At 40.4% G+C, this 17,151-nt stretch overlaps 1 protein-coding gene across 4 annotated transcripts in view; it reads left to right on the forward strand.

The window, feature by feature from the left end:
* The first annotated feature begins 203 nt into the window (after positions 1 to 203).
* Positions 204 to 17,151, forward strand: part of LOC117523261 (vinculin-like) — a 127,356-nt gene continuing 110,408 nt past the window's right edge. For 3 of the 4 annotated variants that reach the window (XM_034184725.1, XM_034184726.1, XM_034184727.1), the window contains exon 1: positions 553 to 720. In XM_034184725.1, coding sequence (XP_034040616.1) covers positions 553 to 720 — 168 coding nt within the window. Of the gene's footprint in view, positions 721 to 17,151 lie in introns of all 4 variants that reach the window. The other variant, XM_034184724.1, reaches the window with a different exon arrangement.

A 17,151-nucleotide genomic window follows, 5' to 3' on the forward strand; every position in this document is an offset into this window, starting at 1 on the left:
GAATAATCAAATGTGTGAAATAATAAACGATCACATGGGTCCATCTGTGCGCACCTGCTTGTTCTGTCTTGTAATGACAAACAACTCTGTCACTGTCCCTTTTTTCTTTTTTTTGGGGGGGGGGGGGGGGCGGCAATGGCATGCATGACGTCATTTGGGAAGCGCTCTCACTTGCAACGTGCGTGCATGTGCAGGGAAGCGTCAGCGCGCACCAGCACCCGCGCGCTTGGCAGCTGTGTTCCTTGGCTGTGATTGGGCGGGGGGCGGTGATTCCTTCTGTCACGATTTGGGTAGCTCCCACCGGGAGAACACCGCCACCGACCGTCGGTTAGTACCCGGTCCCACCGCGGCGGTCAGCAGCAGGAGAGGCGGCGCGCACCTGGACGGGAGACGCGTCGGGTGTTTGGTCTGCAGGGGCGGGACTGACAGCTCGGGATTCGTCCCTCAGTCCGTGCGGGTGAAGACAGAAGAGGAGATCCAGCAGAGGATCCTGTGCGCTGGAGCTGCCAGCCGCCTTTCTTCTGTCGGGGGCTGCGGTAAAAGTCGATCACAATGCCGGTGTTCCACACCAAGACCATCGAGAGTATCCTGGAGCCGGTGGCCCAGCAGATCTCCCACCTGGTCATCATGCACGAGGAGGGGGAGGTGGACGGCAAAGCCATCCCGGATCTGACGGTACCAGTGGCCGCGGTGCAGGCGGCGGTCAGCAACCTTGTACGGGTGAGTTTGGTGCCACCGGTTCGCCATCCAAAACTTCCAACCGTGGACACGATCGACGGGTTTTTTACCAAACATCAGATGCGAGTCTGCACGAGCAGCTTGATCTCAAGATCAAGATCCACTTCAGCCTGATCTTTGCTCTTATAGAAATATATAAACTGTCACGCACAGCACCACACGCCAGGCTGGCGCTCATGCGTGTTTCATGACCTCCTGCAGTGTTTTTGTGCGCACGCAGCAGCGCAGCGGTCCAACTTTGGTCCCAATGAAATACAGATGAGCTGGACTCAAAGGAGTTTATGGGCGGAAGAAACCAGTGTGGGTTGAATTAACATAGGAGTTCTTAGCTCCCCACCCCAACACAAACACACACACAACACACCACACACACACACACACACACACACAACACACACACACACACACACACACACACACACACACGACACACACACACACACACACACACACAGAAGAAGGAAATAGTCATTTTTGTCAAGGTGGTTTCCTTCAACTTTGCAGTGAGACAGTGAAGAACACAGCTGAACAGCTCATTTAAAACATTAATTTTTGCAACAGTTTTCATATTGCATATTCATTTTATCATCTTTTCATTATACAGCATTTTTCAGGGTAAAAAACCCTTTCATTTCCTGTTATTCTGTTAATTCTATTCAATATTCATTAACAGTGTAGAAAATAGAGAATACATATTCTGAGACACTTCAAAATCAGTTTATTCAATTAAAGCAGTTTCTGATTCTTTAAATCTGTTTACAATCAGTTTCAAAACAACAACAAATACCTGATTTAACCTCCACTACATACTGCAAATATAAACTGTTGAGTTGTGAACAGCTGGGAAACTTTCCACAAAGTTAATTTGCCTAGAAGCATTTTCTATTAACTTGACTTTTCTATTTAAATTTTACTTTGGAGTACGTGAGACAGCCCCCACCCCCCTTTTTTTTTAAAAAACCGAACATGTTATATGGTTTAAAGTGTAAAAACTCCAGGCAAACTGTTAGGTAACTACAACTGCTTGCTGGGTTTTCAGCATTATATTATAAAAAAAAAAGAAAAAAGAAAAGTAAGTTATCTGACACTCTTAAAATGGAAATGTTTTATTTACTTAATCTAGTTAAATAAATTTGCTCCACAAGCTTGGTTGTTTAAATTAGAAACATAAGAAATCCATTTTAACAGTTTGTAAAAATATTTTTTCACATTTCAACAACCAAAAACTGGTTTGATATAATTACATAAGTAAATATAACATTTAAATTAAGTGCATTTAACGACAGCAGGTGGATTAGTGGTTAGCACGTTGCCTCACAGCAAAAAGGTCATGGGACTGATTCCCACCTGTGCCTTTCTGTGTGAGGCTTGCATCTTCTCCCCGTGTGTTCTCTCCAGGTGCTCCGACTTCCTCCCACATCCAAAGACATGCAGGTTAGGTGGACTGGAAACTTTAAATTGTCTGTAGGTGTGCGTGCGCGTGTGAATGTGTTTGTCTGTCTATATGTGGACCTGCATCAGACTGGCGTCCTGTCCAGGGTGTACTCCATATCACGCCTCATGACTGCTGGATAGGCTCCAGCCCCTGTGACCCTTAATGGGAGTGAGTGAGTGAGTGAGTAAGTGCATTTATATTTTGAGCTATTTATGCTGGAACTTATTTATTTGGAAACCTGAGCTGGCGTGTACAGTACACAAGTGCAGGCATTGCAGCCCGCAAGACCCTGCAAGTGTCCGGTGTCAAGGCTGTGCAAGAACGAGTGGACGTCTGTGTTTACATGCACAGCAGTGAAGGCAGGAGGCAGTTACAAATACATACTTTTTAAATTAAGCTCATATTCTTTGTAATATGAACAGAGTATTCACTTGAGTACTGCAGTTAACTTGGGGTGATTATTACAGTTGGGATATAAGTATTTGCACACCATTATTTTCATAATAATTCATTCATTCATTTTCTATACGCACATACTCTGATCAAGGCTCAGTTTAAGTATTTATATGTTACATTAAAGTGAACCAAACAGTCATCTCTTTGTGTTTGATTCAATGATAAAATGTACAAATCTACAAAGGTTCCTTTTTTTTGTAAAGATATTGACTGTGATACATTTGTGTAATTACATTTTTGTTTTTAATTAATCGAAAAACAAGAAAATGAGCAACAGGACGCCCAGTAAATAATTCTTAATTAGCAGATTTTTTTTCCTTCTGGTTTGTTTGTTTTAATTTTTTATGAATTACTTCCTGTGGGGTCATGAGTGAAATACATTTTTGGACTACTACAGCACAATCCATTATTCCCCTGATAGCAGTGATATTGTGTTCCGTTCATCACACCATCTCATGAAAGTAATCTAAAAAAAAAAACCCAAAACAATAATGATGACAAAATTGCTGCCAAAAATCAAACAAATGAATCATGCCTCAAACCAAATTTTGATCCTTGGTTCACTCTAGTGGACCCTAGTCTGAAGATACATTTCTCTACACAAAAGTCCACCTATTTTAGACTACCATGGTGCTCTTAAACAATCCACTTTGACTCTACCTTGATCCTAATCTCTCACCTTTGTTTCTGATTACTGATGTGATCTTTGTTCCTCATCACTAATGTTTTGAAATTAGGTCCTGATTGATGAACTTTTATCTTGATTGCTTAATTGTGATCTGAAATGCAGACCTTTGATTCTGATCACAGGGGAGGTGATGGTCTAGTGGTTAACCGTTGGGCTTGAGACCAGAGGATCCTTGGTTCAAATCCCAGCCTGACCAGAAAATCACGAAGGGCCTTTGGGCAAGGCCGTAATTCCCTAGTTGCTCCTGGTGTGTAGTGAGCGCCTTGTATGGCAGCAATCTGACATCGGGGAGAATGTGAGGCATTATTGTAAAGCGCTTTGAGCATCTGATGCAGATGGAAAAGTGCTATATAAATGCAGTCCATTTGTGATTTACCATATCACAGAGCTTTGATCCCCATTGCTGGTCTTTGATAACGATCCCTCATCCTTGATTTGGATCTTCAACTCTGATCTTTGATGCTGATCACTTAGCTTTGATCCGGACCTTTGTCCCTGATTGCACAATTTTGATTCTGCTTATCAATTTTTAACAATGTTCCTGATGTTTCAGCCTGGTCGCTCAACTCCTAATTACTGACCTTAATTGTAATTGTAAGCATTCATCCTCATCATCCTGATTCTTGTCCTTTGAGTGCTGGATAGGCTCCAGCCTCCTGTGACCCTTGATTGGAGTAAGCAGGTATAGTAAATGAATGATCCTCATCAATTACCTCTGTTCCTGATTACTTATCCTTGTTCCTAAAATGTGATCTTGATTGATGAAATGATTTCCATGATTTCTGTTTACTGATGATTTTTTTAAAAATCCTGTATTCAGGATGAAAGCAATTCACTATGAAAGATCAGCATTAGGATCAAAGTCAGGAACTGGACCTTGATCAAGATCGGTCAAGTCCTAGGAGCGTGCAGTGGTGCTGTGCATCATTTTCTCAACTCTATGCACAGCTCTATGAAACCCCCTGCACCATGGATGGGAATCGCCTGTGTAGACAACTGGATCCAGATTTGCACCAGTGTTTTTTGTTTCTTCTTTGGCCCATGCTCTACCCCCCCCACAACACATTTTATTAAAACCAGCTGATTAGATTTGTGCAAACAAATAACAAATGCTGGTGACTACATAACCTCCATGAGGGAGGTAATTATTACTTTGAGAAGAGCCGTGGTCATTAGACAGCAGTAAGACATTTTAACAGGATATACAGCAAAGTAGAAAACTAAACTACCACTGTGACATTCTGACTGACCAACAACATTCAGAGTCTGTCACAAAAAAACATGAAGCTGTGAATGTACACATCAATGGCGATATGGTAAATTTACTGCATATATAGCGCTTTTCCCATCTGAGTCAGAAGCTCAAAGCGCTTTACAATGATACCTCACATTCACCCATTCACACACATTGATGTCAGGGTGCTGCCATGCAAGGTGCTCGACTGCACATTAGGAGCAACTAGAGGATAAGGACCTTGCCCAAAGGCCTTTATTGATTTGTCTGTTTGGTTAAGCAGTGGGCTTGAGACCAAGGGATCCTCGGTTCAAATCCCTGCCAGACCAGAAAATCACCAAGGGCTCTTGAGCGTAATTTTCCAATCTGGCAGGGATTTGAACAGAGGATCATTTGGTCTCAAGCCCACTACTTAACCACTGGACCATCATCTTCCCCATTTTCACTAAACTTTGTAAACATATACCCCCTTACCCACTTTAGTCCTATTATGCTAAATAATTAATGCACCCATTGTTGTTTTTAGACACTATGTGATTATATCTCCTTCAGTGCTGGTTCGATTTACACAAAATTGCTTGCAAACTTTACATTGGTAAATATAAGCATGATACTATTACTACTCAGCAATGACATACCCTTCAAGGAGTATTTCACAATACCCTCAAATTCATATGTTTTTGGTACATGAATACAGGAAAACAGCAAGTATAGTTTTGCTAAATTAGTCATTTTCATGTATGTATGGGTGCCAAAGTGTGTACTCCTTCTGTTCCCTCATACTGCAGAGGCAACATGGTAGCAATACTCTAGTTACTATTACTATTGCATCTATGTCCTTTAACAAAACAGTATTATGAACAATAGCAAGTACTGCTAACACCTGCAGATGTACTGTAACTCTGATGTGCTAAAAGAAAGCCTGTGTTTGTCGACATGCTTTCATCTTATTAAACTGCTGATTTTGGTTTTCCTCTTCCATTGCACTTTCAACAAAAACAAATGTAAATATGGCCCCTTTTGGATGGATACAGTTCATCCAGAAAGTATTCACAGCACTTCACTTTTCCACAATTTATTATGTTACAGCCTTATTCCAAAATAGAGTAATTCATTTTTCCCCTCAAAATTCTACTCAGAACACCCACAATGTGAAAAAAAAATGCAAATTAAAAATAAATAAATAAATAAAAATAAGAAATCACATGTACAGTGGTATGTAAAAGTTTGGGCACCCCTGATGAGTTCCATGATTTTCCTTTATAAATCATTGGTTGTTTGGATCAGCAATTTCAGTTAAATATATCATATAGTGGACAAACACAGTGATATTTGAGAAGTGAAATTAAGTTTATAGTATTTACAGAAAGTGTGCAATAATTATTTAAACAAAATTAGGCAGGTGCATAAATCTGGGCACCCTTGTCACTTTATTTATTTGAATACATTTAGCACTAATTATTGAAACAGAAAATTGGTTTGGTAAGCTCATTGACCCTTGACCTCCTTACCCAGGTGAATCCAGTCACGAGAAAGGGTATTTAAGGTGGCCATTTACAAATGTTTCTCCTCTTTGTATCTCTTCTAATGAGTGGCAACATGGGAGCCTCTAAACAACTCTCAAATGACCTGAAAACAAAGATTGTTTAACATCATGGTTTAGGGGAAGGATACAAAAAGTTATCTGAGATTTCTGCTGTCAGTTTCCACTGTGAGGAACATAGTGAGGAAATGGAAGACCACAGGCACAATACTAGTTAAGGCCCGAAGTGGCAGGCCAAGAAAAAAGCTGATAAGCTGAAGCAAAGGATGGTGAGAACAGTCATAGTCAACCCACAGGCCTGCTCCAAAGACCTACAACATGATCTTGCTGCAGATAGTGTCTCTGTGCATCGTTCATCTATACAGCGCACTTTGCACAAGGAGATGTTGGATGAGAGAGTAATGCAGAGGAAGCCTTTTCTGCATACACACAACAAACAGATTCGCTTGAGGTATGCTAAAGCACATTTGGACAAGCCAGCTTCATTTTGGAATAAGGTGCTGTGGACTGATGAAACTAAAATTGAGTTATTTGGACATAACAAGGGGCGGTATGCATGGCTGAAAAAGAACACAGCATTCCAAGAAAAACACTTGCTACCTACAGTAAAATTTTGACGTGGTTCCATCATGCTGTGTGGCTTTGTGGCCAGTGCAGGTACTGGGAATCTTGTTAAAGTTGAGGGTCACATGGATTCCAGTCAATATCAGCAGATTCTTGAGAACAATGTTCATGAATCAGTGACAGAGTTGAAGTTGCACCAGGGCTGGATCTTTCAACAAGACAACGACCCTAAACACTGCTCAAAATCTACTAAGGCAAGAGGAACAAGTACAATGTTCTGGAATGGCCATCTCAGTCCCCAGACCTGAATATTATTGAAAATCTGTGGTGTGATTTTAAGTGGGCTGTTCATGCTCAGAAACCAACAAACCTGAGATGTTTTGTAAAGAAGAATGGTCCAAAATACCTTCAACCAGAATCCAGTCTCTCATTGGAAGCTATAGGAAGCATTTAGAGGCTGTTATTTCTGCAAAAGGAGGCTCTACTAAATACTGATGTATTTTTTTTCTGTTGGGGTGCCCAAATTTATGCACCTGCCTAATTTTGTTTAAAGAATTATTGCACACTTTCTGTAAATCCTATAAATTTTATTTCACTTCTCACATATCACTGTTTGTCTGCTATATGATATATTTAACTGAAATTGCTGATCCAAACAACCAATGATTTATAAAGGAAAATCATGGAAATCATCAGACGTGCCCAAACTTTTACATACCACTGTACATAAGTATTCACACCTTTGCTCAATACTTTGTTGATGTATCTTTGGCAGCAATTACAGCCTCAAGTCTTCTTGAATATGATGCCACAAGCTTGGTGCACCTATCTTTGGGCACTTTTGCCCATTCCTCTTTGCAGCATCTCTCAAGCTCCATCAGGTTGGATGGAGAGCATCAGTGCACAGCCATTTTCAGATCTCTCAACAGAGATGTTCAGTCGGATTCAGATCTGGGCTCTGGCTTGGCCACTCAAGGACATTCACAGAGTTGTCCTGAACACACTCCTTTGATATCTTGACTGCGATGGTACTGGCTAGGTGATGAACAGTGCCTTGTTTCCTCCAAACATAATGCCTGGCATTCACAAAAATGAGTTCAATCTTTTTCTCATCAGAGCAGAGAATTTTGTTTCTCATAGTCTGAATGTCCTTCAGGTTCCTTTGTGGCAAACTCCAGGTGGGCTGTCATGTCCCTTTTACTAAGGAGTGGCTTCCGTCTGGCCACTCTACCATACAGAGCTGATTGGTGGATTGCTGCAGAGATGGTTGTCGTTCTGGAAGGTTCTCCTCTCTCCACAGAGGAATGCTGGAGCTCTGACAGAGTGAATGTAGGGGATTTTCTTTCCTGGCTGATCCCCTCCCAGTAACATGAACATCAGGTTCTTGGTCACCTCCCTGATTAAGGCCCTTCTCCCCCGATTGCTCAATTTAGATGGGCGACCAACTCTAGGAAGAGTCCTGGTGGATCCAAACTTCTTCCATTTACAGATGATGGAGGCCACTCTGCTCATTGGGATCTTCAAAGCAGACGAAATGTTTCTAAAGTCTTCCCCAGATTTGTGTCTCGAGGCAATCCCATCTCGGAGGTCCACAGACAATTCCTTTGACTTCATGCTTGGTTTGTGCTCTGACGTGCTGTGAACTGTGGGACCTTATATCTAGACAGGAGTGTGCCTTTCCAAATCATGTCCAGTCAAATGAATTTACCCCAGGTGGACTCCAATTAAGTTGTAGAAACATCTCAAGGATGATCAGTGTAAAGAGGATGCAGCTGAGCTGAATTTTGAGCTTCATGGAAAAGGCTGTGAATACTTATGACAGGGAGCAAAAACATAAAAAAAATAAAATAAAATAATAATAATCACATGGTCATTATGGGGTATTGTGTGTAGAATTCTGGGGAAAAATGAATTCCATTCATTTTGGAATCAGGCTGTAACATAAATAACATGTGGAAAAGATGCAGCGCTGTGAATACTGTCTGGATGTACTGTAGTTTTAAAAACAAGATTGACAATAAAATACCTGGTATTCAGCTGAAACAGATTTTTGGTGTAATTTTGTGTATTATATGTTTAGGTACAGTATATGAGACTATGACTACGTAGAAAAACAATATCAAAGCATGTGCAAAATTTAGAGTGGAGAAGAAAGCATGAATTTTTAAGTATGCTGAATGTGTACTGAAGCAAGTTTTTACGAAATGAACCACTGGTGTTTTGCCGGTTGTGTGAACTGTATGATTTCAGTGTTGACAGACGCTTGTTAGCAGTTGTTTTAAAAAAAAAGACGATTTAGGCTCAATAAATGTAGTCTAATTGAATGTGTGTTTCCTGAGTATGCAGCTGTACATCGATAAGAATGACCCCAGATCAGCAGTAATGATGTGGCCTGCATTGATTTTTCTCTCAGTGCTACAGAGGAGACAGCAGTCTGCCTCAAATTCTCTCTATTCTTCACACAGTTATTTCGATTCGGAATGTCAGGTAAAAAGAAAAAAAAAAATACACTTAGATGATTTGCAGAAACATAAATGTCAATCACTACTAGTCATTTCATGATTGAAGACATTTATCAAGAAAAAAAAGTACATTTTACCACTTAAAGCCCCTCAGAAGGGATACCTTGGTGCTTTGTTGTTTTATTTGAGAAAAAGTGGTTTGGAATTGTTTTAAATGATTCGACAGCAAAGACAATGGACTTATTTACTTTCAGTAAGCTTCAAACCTGTTTTAACAGAATCAGAACCAGGATCAGAATCAAATTTATTGCCAAGTTAGTTCTGACATATAAGGAATTTCATCTGGCATCACTGGTACATAAACAACAATGAAAAGAAAAGGAAAAAATACTTATGTAAGAAGTAAAGGAGTCAAATAGACAAATAAGCAAAACTGTGTTCACTATCAAATAAATATAACATAGTGGACTGGGGCTGTGCAAAGGCATGCAGATGTACAGTATACCTTTCACTGCAGGGATGATTGATCAGTACTTTGTGGGAGTGGGGGGCGGGGAGGCAAGGTAGATAGGGTCTCTGGCATTATTTATAAGTCTAGCTGCGGACGGAAAGAAGCTGCTTAGTTCTGACTGACCTCAATAGTGCATCAGATAACTGAAACAGTCCTGCAATTGGTGATAGAAGCAACAAATTCGGGACAAATACTCCTTAGACATTACTCTTTTGAAAAAACTGACTGGCCATTTGAATTGTCAATAGGCAGCCAGGGAGGGGTCAATTGAATAATTACATAGGGGTCAAAATTAAAATATGCTCCAATCATATTGAAAACTACACCATATTATTTGTCTGAGCATAAAGATTCCAAAAAGGTATAGTTTGGACTGTTTGTGACTGAATGCTATAGAGTTATGAGATAAATACAACAAGAATGATGACAAAGGTCAATTTCAGTTTGTACAGGGGTCAAAAGTTAAAGTTGCTCCAATTTTGGTAAAACGTGGTGCAAATTATTGGTTGTGCTAATATGATTAATAAATGGAATAGTTTTGAGTTTTGAATGTTTGGTCTGCAAAGTAAAGGTCAAACAATGTCGACGACCATTGGATTCTGTGACGTGTGACATATGTTATCCCGTAACGTGATAACTAAGCATGATACATGGTCCAAACTATTAATTTTTAAAACCCCTATTAACTCAACTTTTACCAAAATTAGAGCAACTTTAACTTTTGACCCCTGTACAAACTGAAATTGACCTTTGTCACCATTCTTGCTATTTTTACCCCATAACTCCAAATCATTCGGTCACAGACAGTCCAAACTATACCTTTTTGGAATCTTTGTGATCAGACAAATAATACGAGGTCTGTCCAAAAAGTATCAGACCTTTTTATTTTTTTCAAAAACCTTATGGATTTGAATCATGTGTGCTTGCATGAGCCAACCTTGAACCTTCATGTGCATGCGTGAGTTTTTCACGCCTGTCGGTTGCGTCATTCGCCTGTGAGCAGGCTATGAGTGAGCACTGGTCCTCCCCCTTCGTTGGATTTTCATTTCGAGGAAAATGTCTGAACGATTGGAGCGGCGCTGAATCAATTTTTTCCAGAAACTGTGAGAGACAGCCAGGTGGAAACCATTCGGAAGATTCAAACGGTTTTCGGTGGCTTTTCAGTCGAGTGAGTATCCGAAGAATTGTGTAAGAGCTGGACATGTCACAACATGTCCTGTGAGACTTCCAACTTCCACACGTCTTTCATTACAAAATCTCCTGTAACAATGGAATGTGCCAAAAAAGTGCTGATGTCCACCTCTTCTGCAATTTCTCTGGTAGTCAGACAACGTCCCGGATCAACACAGCGTTCACTTTGGAAATGATCTGGTCGTTTCAGCATGTCGATGGCCGATCGGAGCGCGGCACACCCTCCGCCATTGTGCGCCGTCTTTAAACCGGTTGTAACGCTCCTTAATCTGTGTGATGCCCATAGGATCGTCACCGAAAGCCGCCTGAATCTTCCGAATGGTTTCCACCTGGCTGTCTCTCACAGTTTCTAGAAAAATTTGATGCAGCAAAGCTCCAAATCGTTCCACCTCGCAATGAAAATCCAACGAGAGGGGAGGACCAGTGCTCACACAAAGCCTGCTCACAGGCGAATGATGCAACCGACGGGCGTGAAAAAAAATCACGCATGCGCATGAAGGTTCAAGGTTGGCTCATGCAAGCACACGATTCAAATCCATATGGTTTTTGAAAAAAATAAAAAGGTCTGATACTTTTTGGACAGACCTCGTATAGTACAATTTTCAATATGATTGGAGCATCTTTTCATTTTGACCCCTGTGTAATTCTTCAATTGATCCCTACCTGGCTGCCTACTGAAAATTCAAATGGCCAGTCATTTTTTCTAAGGTGTATTTGTGCTGAATTTGGTGCTTCTTTCACCATTTGCATGATTCCTCTGTAAATATTCTGTTATCTGCTGCACTGCAACTGTCTGCCAGAGGGGAGGGTGCCAAAAAGTTTCTGTCCTGCGGAGAGGGATTGGCCACTATCTTCCTTGCTCACCCCAGGGCCCTGGAGGTGTACAGGTCCTGTAGGGATGGCAGATTGCAAATGATCACCTTTTCTGCTGCGTGGATGATATGCTGCAGTCTGCTCCTGTCCTTAGCAGACATATTATATTGTGTTTCTACATCCTTAAACACTATAAACAGCAGGTACTGTGGTTAAATTTGAGATAATGTGGTTTGAAACAGACCTACACAGAGAAATAAAGTACTTCTAAGATACATAAAATTGGATTTAAAATAGATAGTAGCAGTTCTGAACAAGATATTCTTAAACAATTATAAACTGGGTTGAACCCAGACATATTTGACTTACAACTGTTTTGTCATATTTTAAATGGATCTACATTAAAGATGTTAGGCTTACTTTTATCTTACTTTAAACATATTATAAACAAGGTTAAATCACATCTTGTGTTTCACTCTCTTTAAACATTATACACAAATTAAAAAAAATTCTCAAATTGAGTGTTTAAAAAGGATTGCTTTTCTGACCCTTACAAACCATATTGTGGCTTGTTTTGTCAAAATGGGCTCTAAAAAAATTGATCAAGTGGCTTAATCTGGATGAGATGTATTTAATACAATATAGTTTTAGTTTATTTGAAAATCTTCTCCACCAAAATTGTCAGACAGGTTTTTTTTTTCCAACAGATTGTTCCAAACATGGTTAAGTGACATTATCTCGAGTTTCATTGCCTTCAGACATTCTGAACAAAAACTGTCACAAACTGCACATTATGTGGTAAATCTGAGATCATCTTCTTTAAAGTGGTTTTTAGGTGTTCCACTTTAAGGCCAGACTGGATTAGTGTGCTTTTACAACACTTTAAATTGGCCTTGAAGGAAAACTAAGTGGAGTGGAATCAAACAGAAGCACCGAGGCTGCAGTCTGAAGGTGATCTTAGACAGATTGATGTTTTAAAAAAATAGGAAGTGTGCTTGAAACATTTGATAAGGCCAATAATCATGCCCACAGCACAAAATTTTAAGGGGGAAAATGGTTTTTGTTACTTTTCCAAAGGGTGTGTAGTTGTCTCCTTTGTCTTCCAGCTTCCTACTCCCATAATTTCCTTTAATCAATTTATGGTTTAATCTGCATGTGTTTGTAAGATGGATTACTCAATAATTAATGAATCTGTTTTCCATGTGATTATCAGTACATGCATTAAGCATAATGGCCTTAGTCAGTAAGTGAGTATATGAGCGAGTGGGTCTGCGAAATTTACTCCAGTAATAGTCTCTCAGGTCCTGCGAAGGTGCCAGGTGCACGGATAATGGACTTTTTGCAGAGTCATAAGCACCACGCAAATGCCTCTAAGCTGTCGCAGTAACTCGAACACAAACTGCGCCACGCTGTTGTTGCTAAATTTTGAACATCTTGAAATTAGCGCCATGCTCAGAGAGGAGCCTCGTTAACTGAAGATAATGCCTCTAAGAGCCACTATAATGCCACGATAGCTCACGAAACAAAAAAAAAACAGGGTGCGTGGCTCCTTCTTCACTCGGTGGGACCGAGGCTTAACTCTATACAAGCTGCTGCATATTCAGCTTTGAAATCTTGGGTTCAGATTAACAAACGCAAGGACTACTGAACCTCATTTTCAGGACCACATTGCCATCTTTTAATATAATATTGCGCAGTTATTCTTTGCTTTCGCCAAGCAGATAATGTTTTATTTGGCATTTGTATATTTGTTTGTCTGTTGGCAGGATAACTCATAAAGTAATAAATGGATTTTGATGAAATTTGGTAAGCAGATAGATAATGTTCTGGGAAATAAGTGATTTAATTGTGGAGGTGATCCACAATATATTCTGGAACTGAAATCATGAAAAATGTTTGGCAGAGAGCAACATTTAGCTCAAAAAAAGTTGTGTGATTATGATAATGAAATTTGGTGGATAAATGGATAATGTCCTAGAAAATGGGGAATTTTATTTTTAATTTGATTCAGAACATATTTTGGATCCAGAATAAGATTTAAGCAATATGTGGCCTTTATAATCTGTATACATTGGTTGGCAATTTTTAAAAAACAAATCAAGTGAAATTTCATTCTATTAAGTCAAGCATGGAGGAAAAACTCATCGTGGCAGCGTTGCATTTTTCCATCCTTTACACAGTAATATATATCATTAAATATTGTGCACATTAATACCAAGTAACCATGAGCTGGCCACACCCGGGAACACCCATCAAGCAACAAACGCCGTCTGCTTGTTGCCCTCATTTGTAGCTCATGTCAATGTCGCATTAGGCTACTGTTGCTTTGGTGAAAAGTTTGAGCCTGACCTAGAATACTAGTAAACTTGGTGAGACTAATTTTGGAGAAATGTCATATTGACTATGAAGCATTTTAAAAGTTTGTGCAGTCAGTGTGACAGCAATAACTGCAATATGTTCAGACTTTTCTTTGTTAAAATGCTTTAGTGGTAAAATCCCGTAAGTGCAAATAGAAGATCCAAGATGTATAGATTAGATTAGATTAGATAGAACTTTATTAATCCCTTGGGAAGACTTCCTCAGAGGAATTGAGGTTCCAGCAGCATTGTATAGCAGCACACAGGGTAAGAAGCACACAGAGTATCAAACGTGAAAGTAAAAAACAATTTACAAATATAAATACCAGAAATACTGTTCACTACTGGTTTACTGGCTACTACTGTTCCTCTCCTTCCTGCCCTCTGTCTTCCTGTTACTCCTCCTCCTTCTGAGTGAGGAGTTGTACAGTCTGATGGCCTGAGGGACAAAGGAGTTTTTCAGTCAGTTGGTCCTGCATTTGGTAAGGAGCAGTCTGTGGCTGAAGAGGCTCCTCTGGTTGCTGATGACGGTGTGCAGAGGGTGAGTGGCATTGTCCATAATGTCCAGCAGTTTGTCCAGTGTTCTCTTCTCTGCCACCGTCACCAGAGAGTCCAGCTTCATGCTGAAAACAGAGCCAGCCCGCCTGATCACCTTGGCGGAAATCCCAAATACACTCACAAATGTCAAATGTTAAAGACACATACACGTACACTCTCACACACACACACACACACACACACACACACACACACACACACACACACACACACACACACACACACACACACACACACACACACACACACACTAAAAAAAAAAGTAGAATTAAAATGACTTGTCATTAATGAGTTGTGACTCTATTTTTCTCCAGTCCTCATTATATTGGCGTTCTGAGTTGTTGATTTGAAGACGTGCCCTGCAAGAACACAGAAGATCACTGTGATAAATAACTCATAACTTGATAAGTCAAATGGTTATTCAGTTCTCATCAGTAATTCCCTTTTTCTGTAAAGTCCTGTGACTGCTTGGAACACAGAGCGCACCTCTCCGCCTCTTTCTCTGTTTGCTTAGTCTGTTCAGTTGATTCCTGCAGATGGTGAACAGAAGGCTGGGGTAATGGGCTGCCTCAGGCTCCTTGCTGCTCCTCAGATGATGTGGATGTGCGGCCACAGGGAGGGAAGCACTGAGGACACTGTGACACTGTAAGCGGCCCAAGAAATTATTGCAAAGGATGGTGGGCTCATTACAGAGCCGGCCCAAGCCTTTATGGGGCCTTAAGCAGAATTTCATTTGGGGGCCCCCCTACCATCACCTCAGCACCAGATGCCTCATTATTCCATAGGCTACACTGTTATGTGTGTAAAGTACCTACAATCATTAGCATTATTTGTAATTATCTTACATCATACAGGTGTCATTCTTGACACCTGTATGTCATTCTTGACATACAGAGTGATGTATAAGTATGGCTCATTAATTTAACTATTTGAAAGTAACATCAGCAGGCAGGAGACTGCATTTATAGTAAACACGTTAAATAGTTTAATTTCTTTCAGATGTGCAATGGTGTGCAAAATGTTCAATATCCAAATACAAAATAGAATCAAATGACATTAACATTATCTTACAGAAAAATAAAGTTGTAATCAAAATTAAATACTTAAATAATAAATACAATACTTAAATCTCCAAAATGAACATAGAAATCCACAACATAACAGCAATGTGTGTGCATAGCAATGCACACACATTGCACTGGGGGCTATTGCTTTAACTTTGGCCTGCAAACGAGAGCTGAGCTACTTTTCCCCACCTTTTGCACCAAATTAATCTGAGGAGTTGATCTGCCCTGCTGTTTAACTCTAAGTTTTTCTTCGTAAGTAAGACTATAAAATGGCTTCGCCAAAATCCGGTCCACAACATTCAAATTGTCTGCCATTATGTGCAGAGTGCTTTGTGACGGTGGAGGAGCTCAGCAGCACCCGCTGCTCGGTAGGGACAGAAACTGCGATAGAAGTCGGAGTGATAGAAGTCTGTCTCCAAACACGAGAAGCTACAAAAAAAAAAAAAACACCAGAAATAGAAGCTCGATTTGTCGCTAGTCATTTTTAACAAAGAAAACTCAACTCAGAATGAAAATGCTCCCACGGATGTTTACACCAAAAGATCGCTGATTCGCTCATTTCGCTGTCAATCAAAAAGGGATTCAGCCTCAGACAGATCATCCAATCATCATGCAGAAGCTGAGCGTCCGGGCCAGCCGAGGCCAGCCCACTGCCCCATAGACACCCAGACACGCTGTGCGTCCGATGGGCGGGACAAAGTCCAGCATTTATCCAATGACTCGTCTCGTTTCGCTGCATGCTTTGTGTCGCTATTGAAGTCTGTGGACCGTTTAAAGCACTGTGAAGCTGCGGGTTTGAGTGAGAGGAAAGCCGCGTTGTTACCAGTGTTAAGAAGCTGATTCTGAACAAACGTTGAGCGCGTTGTAGCGCATATTTAGTCAATGACATGTACACACAACAGTATATATTTGATCACTTATTTTTTGACATTTTAGGGAAGCTGAGCTTCACTTGCAGTCTTAGAGCAATCGCCTCTGACTTTAAGACACCTAAAGTACTTTACACTAAACGAAGCATTTCGCAAATAATGACAACAAAAATTGTAATATTGCAAACCTACCTTTGTCTTGTTTTTTCTCGTCTTCCAACTTCTTTTTTCTTTTCTCCGCTCCAGAGGGATAATTTCTTTTCTGAGACATGACTTGAACTCACTTCATTCCTCACGATTAGTCATCGACCACCTGACCCAAGCGGTGCATCTAAATTTGCCCAACGGTGGCAGCAGCCAACAGGAGGCATCGATTAACCTAGTATAGGTATTTTGTCAAAATGAATTTATTTTTTTCGGATGTAATACAATTTCGTTTAAACTATTCAATATTATTTTAATTTCATGTATATATTTACTTATTTATCACAACGTCTCGGTGCTCTCGGGGCCCCCTCGTGGCGTGGAGGACCTAAGCGACCGCGTAGTTGGCGTATGCGTTGGGCCCGCTCTGGCTCATTATTATAAGAGTCCTTGTTCTATGGTGGCCAAGAGAGGCGACAACATTTCCAAATGAAGACAACACTAGAAAATGCAGAAAACAG

The sequence above is a fragment of the Thalassophryne amazonica genome, chromosome 13 (genome assembly GCF_902500255.1).
Source record: "Thalassophryne amazonica chromosome 13, fThaAma1.1, whole genome shotgun sequence".
Taxonomy (NCBI): domain Eukaryota; kingdom Metazoa; phylum Chordata; class Actinopteri; order Batrachoidiformes; family Batrachoididae; genus Thalassophryne; species Thalassophryne amazonica.